Genomic DNA, 9,364 nt, shown 5'->3' on the forward strand with positions numbered 1-9,364 from the left:
TCTCTCTCTCAGGAACCAGGTCCTGCAAGCCATGAGGTTGTGCCTCACTGTTCCCTCAAAGTCAGGATGAAAACAGACATCTCCCTTTCTGTCCACCTTTTGTGCTCTGATGTCTATAGTGTTCTTCAGCCTATAATAATAGCCCCTACTCTAAACGCTAATTCATTCTCTTTCGTGTATTGCCCTTCCTACCTCCTTCCCCCCTGTCTATCTCTCTGTCTCTCCCTGTCTCTCTGTCTCTGTGTCTCTGTCTCTTTCTGTGTCTCTGTCTCTCTCTGTGTCTCTGTGTCTCTGTCTCTCTGTTTCTCTGTCTCTCTGTCTCTCTCTCTGTCTCTCTCTGTCTCTCTGTCTCTCTGTCTCTCTGTCTCTCTCTCTCTCAGTGTGTGTGTGTGTGTGTGTGTGTGTGTGTGTGTGTGTAGAGTCTGATACTAATATGTCATCATCCCAAGTACTATGCTACTTGGTTGGTAGGTTTTGAATCTGTTCACACTTTCTGCTTCAGAGTAGCATAATATCATTAGCCCTCCCTGTGGAAGGCCCCTGCCTGAGAGCGTGCTTATTACATCCTGATGATATCAGCACTCATTCTGGATATGGTATGTCCTTGGTTTTCAAAATTGTATGTTCTATAAGTCTACTGTTCTTATGTTTGCTGTGTTCATGTGGAGGGCTTTTTTATTTCAGTAGAGACCCACACACCCAGGAATTAGTTTCAAGAATACCCAGTCTATAACAACAAAACTGTTTTATCTATATTTTTTGACATTTTTTCAGGTTTTTTTACGTTTCATTCACAGCAATAAGTACTATTTGTTCTGCCAAATGCTCTTTTCATAAGCTACACGTAATCATCAAATACTTATTATGTTTGAAATATTTGTAAAGACATACACACCGATGGTTGAGCATTTGGTTGTTGTTCAAGTGGAAACAAAAACTAAAGTTGTTAATCCAGTTTGGTTGAAGTAAGGGAGGAAGGAGTCTTGCATCCCCATTTCATTCATCTTCAAACTGCGTAGTAGAGACATTCAGACAAATTTTCTAGAGAGGAAGAATTCTACATTCTTCAGTTTGGCCAGTTGGTTTTCAGTCTTGCTTTGGTCAAGTCTTTCCTTACTATGCTCCGTTTCCTACCTTTTGGAATGGTAATGTATGTGTGGTGCCATTGTATATTGGAAGTATATGATGTAATTTTTCCATTTTAATTTTATAGGAGATTACAGTTAAGAGATAGCCATGAGTCTCACAGGAGACTTTGAACTTTGGAGTTTTTTCTTTCTTTTTCTTTTTTTTTTTTAATTGGATATTTTCTTTATATTTCAAATGTTATCCTCTTTCTCGGTTTCCCTCCCTCCTGGAAACACCCTATCACATCCTCCCTCTCCCTTGCTTCTATGAGAGTGTTCCTCCACCCACCTACCCACTTCCACCTCCCCGCCCTCGATTCCCCTACACTGGGGCATCTATGGGGCCTTCATAGTACCAAGGGCCTCTCCTTCCATTAATGCATGACAAGGCCATCCTCTGCTACATATGCAGCTGGAACCATGTGTACTCTTTTGTTGACATAGTTCCTGGGAGTTCTGGGGGTCTTGTTGGTTGATATTGTTGTTCTTCCTATGGTGATGCAAACCCCTTCAACTCCTTCAGTCCCTTCTCTAACTCCTCTATTAGGGACTCCACGCTTATTCCAATGGTTAGCTGCTAACATCTGCTTCTCTATTTGTAAGGTTCTGGCAGGACCTCTCAGGAGACAGCCATATCAGGCTCCTTTCAGCATGTACTTCTTGGCATCCACAATAGTGTCTGGGTTTGGTACCTGTATATGGGATGAATCCCCAGGTGGGACAGTCTCTGGGTGGCCTTTCCTTCAGTCTCTGCTCTACACTTTATCTCCATATTTGCTCCTGTATTTTGTTATCCTTCTAAAAAGGACCGAAGCACCCCTTTGGCCTTCCTTCTTATTGAGCTTCCTGTGGTCTGTGAATTGTAAACTGGTTATTTGGAGCTTTTGGGATGGTATCCACTTATTAGTTGAGTGAATACTATGTGTTTTCTTTTGTGATTGGGTTACCTCACTCAGGATGATATTTTCTAGTTCTATCTATTTGCCTGAGAATTTCATGAATTCATCATTTATAATAGCTGAGTGTAAATGTAACACATTTTCTGTATCCATTAATTCCTCTGTTGAAGGACATCTGGGTTCTATAGGGCTGTATGAACATAGTGGAGCATGTGTCCTTATTACATGTTGGAACATCTTCTGGTATATGCCCAGGAGTGGTATAGCTGGGTCCTCAGGTAATACTATGTGAAATTTTCTGAGGAACAGCTAAACTGATTTCCAGAGAGGATGTATCAGCTTGCATTCCCACCAGCAATGGAGGAGTGTTCCTCTTTCTCCATGTCCTTGCCAGCATCTGCTGTCACCTGAGTTTTTGATTTTAGCCATTCTGACTGGTGTGAGGTGGAATCTCAGGGTTGTTTTGACAATAAGACAAAAAGGCAATCAACAGATTGGGAAAAGATCTTCACCAATCCTACATCGGATAAAGGGCTAATATCCAATATATACAAAGAACTCAAGAAGTTAGACTTCAGAGAACCAAATAACTCTATTTTAAAAATGGAGTACAGAGCTAAACAAAGAATTTTCAACTGAGGAATATCGAATGGCCAAGAAGCACCTAAAGAAATGTTCAATATCCTTAGTCATCAGGGAAATGCAAATCAAAATTTTGGACTTTTAAATAGGGCTAAAACTGGTAGACTATGGGTGTCAGGAAATCTTTGACATTAAACTGAATGCATTTCTGTTTTATGATATGGCTACAAGCCTATGGGGGCCAGGGAGTCGAACGTGGTGTTCTGAATAAGAATGCTCCCATAGATTCACAGATTTGAATGCTTGGTCACCAGGGAGTAGCACTCTTAGGAGGTGTGGCCTTGCTGGAGGAAGTGTGTCACTGGGGGCTGGGCCTTGAAGTTTCAGATGCTCAAGTCAGTTGCAGTATCTGTCCTTTCTTCCTGCTGCCAATCCAGATGTAGAACTCTCAGCTCCTTCTCCAGCACCATGTCTGCCTACGTGCCAACATGCTTCCCTCCATGATGATAATAGACTAAACTTCTCAACTACAAGCCAGGCCCAATTAAATGTTTTCCTTTCTAAGAGTTGTCATGATCATGGTATTTCTTCACAGCAATGGAAACTCTAAGACATTTCTAAGCCCCACTGCTACCTCTGGAGAGAAGCTAAACCCCTGGACCATAGTTGCATAAGCTCCCCTATACTGATCATATAAAATCACATTCCTAAGCAGCTGTATCTCAGTCTGATGAGGTCTTGGTTTAGATTCTACTTTAGAATGAATTTGGATTTTCACAAGATGGAAACTTTGTTAGCTGGAATCTTTGCTATGCAGACACCATGTCCTATGTCCCAGTTTGAAGTGCCTATCTTCTCTTTGCCTGTCTCACTGATCTTTGCTTTGCCACCTTCTTGTCTGAGACTTTAAACTTGCTCATATTTCTTTCCTTACTAAACCTCAGTTTCTCATGGTTCTGAGTCTCTTTTTGATCTTTCTCATTGTAAAGCTCAGTAGTAGCAGTGAGGAATAGTCATGTCAAAGCCTGAATGCTATCTATTCTTTGAAAATCCACCACTGTGGGGTTGATAGCTGGAATCTACTCTATCACAGTGCATGGTCGGGCCGCTTAAGGAGGCAGAAGGAGGGGAGTTTGACTGCGCTTGCCAGGGCAGGGCAGGAGTGAAACACCACTTAGGAGTTGGGAAAGCAGTCTTTGGTGTGGGAATCCTGGAGCTAGTTCAGGGGTCCCCAGGTCTAAGAGGCCCTGGGCTGTGGGGTTCTCTGGCTCTTGGACATCCAGGGGCCCTGGGAGTCACAGAAGAGCAGAAAATGGAATGGAGGGGCATGGCAAGGGCTGGAGACAGTGTCTAGCCCGGGGGCAGGGGGCAAGTGGAGCTCTGGTTTGTCCCATTGAGGTGATTGTCCTTATCTTGGTGGTGACAAGCTTGGTGGCGGTTGTGGCTGGGAGCCCAGAGAGGCCTTCTATGGGAAAATAGGCTGCTGCTCTGTAGGCAAACCTTCTCATGGCTCCCCACTGCAGATCTTGATGAAAAGAGATAGTCCATGGTTCTAAACAGGTTATTGTATAAAACCATACCCCACTTCTCAAACACTTTTTTGCAGGGAGGAATGTCTGGGAAGGGAAGAGTATTGGCTAAGCCCTCTGGGCCTCACGGTACCTCATTAGCATGGAGAACTCTGTTTTGGGTCTACATGGCCACAGGTCATGTCTGTTTTATGTGAGATGCATGGCACATGTACCAAGTCAGGAGCCTGGCAAGGAGCTGGGAGTCAACTAAGCCTCAAGTGTGTACCCACCTAGTCTTTGGGTCTCAACCTGCTCTACCTTACCAAACTTCCTGGCATGGTTTAATGCCCCCCACACCACCAATAAAATTAGTCCATAACCTTGAAATTCAGCCTTAGGTTCAGGACAGGAGCAGAGCACAACCTGATCCTACCAGGGTGTCACATGAATGGCCCTTAGACCAACTTGATCAAACATTTCTTCCCTCCGAAAGCTATGAGTCAGGCCTCAACTTTCTGTGTTCTTTTGGTATTCTTGTCTTCTGATCTCCCACCAGAATGTCCCAGTAAGTCCTTCTCACAGTATTCAGGGACTTGTCTATCCCAGATCTACAAACAGTCTGCCTACAAATCAGTGTCAATGGCCTCAGAACAAAACGGTCAGATTTATCACATCAACCAAAATAATCAGATTGACCACAACAATGGCCTTACTTCTTGATATCAGTTCCTTGTAGCAGTTTCCTATTGTCACCGTGAGACACAGTCTCTCTCTCTCTCTCTCTCTCTCTCTCTCTCTCTCTCTCACACACACACACACACACACACACACACACACACACACACACACACACACACACACACACCTGTTAAAAGTAACTCAAAGAAGGAAGGACTTACAGACTAGTAGCACCGCCAATCATTTAGAGGAACTCATGGTGGCAGGAGCATAAGGTACCTGGTCACATTGTAACTTCAGAGATGAATGTTTTTCTCTCACTTTCTCCTTGTTATTCAGTCAAGCACTACAGCCTATGGGATTATCTATATTTAAGTTGTATCTTCTTATTTTAATTAACACAAGTAATTGTTCAGAGAGATGTTCAGAGGCCTGTCTTTGGCAACTTGAGTTGTCAATCAAAATCGACCTTATGTCACTCATATTAATGACTAATGGTCCTTGTTGTGTGGATCCTAATCCCCAGGAATGATTGCACGATTAAATATGCCTACTCAGAGCATAATGCACCAAGCAGGAGGAAAAGCGGGAGCTGATCTAGCAACTTGATTGAACTAGGTTAAAGCCATAAATTAAACTTCACAAAAGACTTTACTACCAAGAGAAGCTGTAATTTCTCAAGTTCACTATGTTTTTTGTTGCTGCTGCTGCTGCTGTTGCTGTTTTCTTCTTCTGAGCAGGCCTTGTACCACTTCTCACTAAATGTACTCAAAGTCTCTAACCCTCTGTACATGCATACACTAGGTGCAATACATTTGTATTTTAAAGAAACTGAATTATGGGTAGTATCTAAGAGTTTCCCTGGAATGTCTGGGTTCCATGAATAAGGATCTCTGCACTGTGATAATGTGCTGATTTTTAGGGAAAACACATATACACACAGGCACACCCATATGCCCACATGTTTGCAAAGAATGCTAAAATAACCTGCACAGCCCCTTTCTAATAGTCCTGGGGCCTCTGTGACCTTAGTCACCCATGCTGGGGACACTAGCTGTTGGTGCCTTCTCCCTGGAACAGCAGTGGGCTCTCAGAAGCTTCTTCAGTCATCTCCCTTTTCTAAATGAAAACTTTTAAATGGTTAAGTTCACATAGCCCAGTGCTTGCTCCATCCCTCAGAATGCTCTAGAAATGTTTCATACCACTCTGCTTCTCTTCTGTGTTCTCTCACAGGACACATTTGCATTCTGAGCAAATAGACTTCCTGTGCTTTGTCTTCTAGTGGAGCAAAGATGAAGAAATACCTGAACAAGGGAAAGATGGGCTCCTACGTCCTTAACCAGTTCACTGGGGGTTGACTTATGTGATTAAGGCTCTTTATTTAAACATGTTCTGTATATTATTGGACATTAGTGGGTCTTGACAACTGCAACTTGGGAAGCTTCAAATCATGGCCACAGTCATACTCTTGGTTCTGAGGCTCTAAATGGTAGTTAATTCTATCTGGCCCTGCACATTGATCTTTCCCCAAAAAGACTGTGTTCACTGAATCATTGCAGCCACAATCCTGTGTTCCTTGTCATGTGGATTAGACAATGCTCATCAGAGCTTTAGCAAAAGGATTAATGTCTGGCAGATCAATAATACTCTTCCAACTCATTCCATGGACATCCAGTCCATCTTCTCAGTTCTATAATTTTGAAAATACATAAAAAGTCAATGTTGCATTACGAAACAAAATATAGCTATAGATAAGTCCAGGGCAATGTGTTAGTATGGAGACAATAATAAACTTTCAGGTGTAATTATTTATATTGAAAAATGTTGATGATACAAGCAATGACAAAAATAGAAGTGGTCAAATGGGAATATTTTATGTAATCACATGGTCAGCCAAGCTTACACCACTACCAAGTCCTCCAAACTGGTTTCTAGGGGCTGAGATCCTCTCAGGAAGGAGGATCATGGGTGTTGCTGCATGTTGATTACAAAGAGACGTTCACGGTGCCATGGTCAATTTTAAAATTGTGAGAAAGGGTTTCCAGTGTTTTATCTACAAAAAGAAAATAGTGTTTGAGGAGATCCATGTTTAAAGTGTATAAAACTTGACAGCGTATGCACATGTATGAATTATCACTCAGTACTACATAAAGATGGACAATTTTCATAATTTAAGGCATCAACCAAGATGAAGTTCAATTTAAAACGCATCTATGTCACCCTGAGCCCTGACTAGACCATTTACAAGGGTAGAGAAGAGAGAAGTCTAAGGACAAAGTCCTTCCCTATGTAAACCCTAGTCCTGATCAAGTAACAGGGCTAGAACAAGTTGTTCTCTGACCACAGGCAGAGACCAGGCTGGTCCCAATTGAAGTGAAAACTCCAATTCTCTTTAGCAGTCACACTAACTCCTAAGTTCCAATGTACTGTAGAACTCCTTGGTGCTTGTGGGAGCTACATAGTCTCTAGGTGTCAGTGGGCTATCCGAATAATTTCTCATGATGTTTTACCTACGTCTGTGTTCTCTCTAAGGGCCCAGTGAGGTTGATATTGGTGCATGCTAATCCCTTCTCAAAAGGGGTACGATGCTCTGCTGATAATAGGTAAGTAAGAAGGGACTTCAAGAGAGAAGGAACTTGTAAAACAAATACTGTAGTTAGCAGCTTGTATGGAACCTCAGAAAAAAGGCTTCCAGGTTGATGGAACATGAGATGAGAAATACCTCTCTCCCGACCTGAGGCCTGTAGAGCCGGAGTGTTTAATATTTCAGGTCCTCCAATGCCCTCTGAAACAATTGGAATCAAAAGAGACTTTTGAGAATTTTGTGCACACAAAGCTGTCTCTAAGGAAACTATGGCTTTTTGAGTTACGGAGAAATTTTTCTTTTCAAGATTCAAAGACCAAGCAAAGAGGTTCATCGTCCTCTGGGATAACTTCCTTCAAGGGAAGATTTTCAAAAACCAAACAATCTAAAGGAAAACCTGAGACAAGGCAAAGTCTGAGAGTCAGGAGTTCCCAGCTTACAAGAAGCTACCCAGAATCCCGTGACAGGAGAGAGAATGGCTCGAACACCCAACAGCGCCAAAGAGCCTTGCTGCAACAAGGCACGTTTTCCAACCCCCGTGGCCCATGGACATCCCCCATCTGTGATCGAAACCTCCCAAGGAATCCCGAGATCATCAATTTATTCAGAAGCCACCTCAAATGCACGAGCACAGGTTTTCTTTCAAACGTCTTTCGCAGTGTATGATGTACAGTAGGATGCTGCGGGGCTTCAGGCAGGGAAGACATGAAGACCTCGATGTTCTTTGTGGATGCACACCCATTACGCCGGTTGGTGCTGAATGCGAATCCATGCGTCTGCTTTGAATGGAGAGAGGGGGCGTGGTGTCACGGGAGCAGAGAGATTCCTGCACGTGGCTTCTCCTCATCTTGGGCCTCTTCTCACAGACAGTGGGAACGCCGGAAGGTCCCCTTGCAATTGGACTCTGACGATCTCCCAGGAGCAAGGGCTGTGTGCCTTTGCCTTCAGATAGCGGAAGAAGCCTAGGAAGTAGGTGCGGATGGCCAGGGCAAAAGGCAGTGGACAGGCCTGGCCCTGCTCTCTTGGCCTCTTCAGCACTTGCAGCTCACGCCACAGGCTAGATAGTAGCTGGTCCAGCGCCCTCTTTGGCCAGGCAGCTCTGCTGGCCTGTGTGTCAAAGAGGTGGAGGACCTGCCTGAGGGTCTGGGAGTAGCAACTGGTGGTTTCTCCCAGAGTCATCTGTGTGATGTTAGTTCCTTTCTTCCAGGGACATGGGAAATCGGTCCTGTCCCGCAGGCACTGGTGACCCGGCACGCTTTGGAGCTCTGCTAGGAAGCGCGCGGTTTCACTGCGCTCCAGGTGCAGGCTGCCAGATTTACCAGAATCAAGTGAGCTGGCTGGGCTGCAGCTCAGCATCACCCCTCCCACCAGGAATAGATGCACAGGCAGCATGCTGAAGCCTGACGTTTGCGGGGCTGGCCTGCAGGGGGAGCGCTTGCCATTGAGCCTGGAGTTTGCTGCTTTAATAGTTCACTCAGAGCTTCGAGCTCTGGCTCGCTGACCGTGCTGCGCTGGACGCGACTTCTGAGGCCAGGAGCTGCAGCAGAGGGCGCGGGCCACCGGAGGGCAGCAGCGGGCGCCAGCGGAGGCCGTTCGCCCGGTTCCGCGCGCGACTCCGGGCCGGCATGGAGTGTCTCCTGCCTCTCTCCCGGGCCCCTTCGCGTACAGGACTGTACGCGACCCATCGCGGCTTGAGAATTGAACCCAGACGGAATTGGTGGGCCAGGGGACATGTTTTAGGGGAACCGGGAAGGCTCCAAAGCCCAGAGAGCAGCATTTGGTTTGGTTGGGCTGGGTTTGGTTTGGTCTCCTTTGGTTCGGTTTCCTTTCGTTTGTTTGATTTGCATCTTGGTGTTTTTGGGTGGCCAGCCAGACCCTTCCAGCTCTCTAACGCGACTGGAGAAGAAGGAAGTGGAGTTGGCAGAGAGGAGAGCTGGGCCCCAACAGGCAGAGAGTTCCAGAGAGGGGACAGACAGTATGGCC

At 45.0% G+C, this 9,364-nt stretch overlaps 1 protein-coding gene across 1 annotated transcript; it reads right to left on the reverse strand.

The window, feature by feature from the left end:
• Positions 1-8,224: 8,224 nt before the first annotated feature.
• Positions 8,225-8,773, reverse strand: LOC110293653 (interferon omega-1-like). Its single transcript, XM_021161529.2, has one exon. It carries the CDS (start codon positions 8,771-8,773, stop codon positions 8,225-8,227), a length of 549 nt encoding a protein of 182 aa, XP_021017188.2.
• Positions 8,774-9,364: the final 591 nt, after the last annotated feature.

This window comes from Mus caroli, unplaced genomic scaffold, assembly GCF_978045245.1.
Source record: "Mus caroli unplaced genomic scaffold, Mus_caroli_1 scaffold_6, whole genome shotgun sequence".
Taxonomy (NCBI): domain Eukaryota; kingdom Metazoa; phylum Chordata; class Mammalia; order Rodentia; family Muridae; genus Mus; species Mus caroli.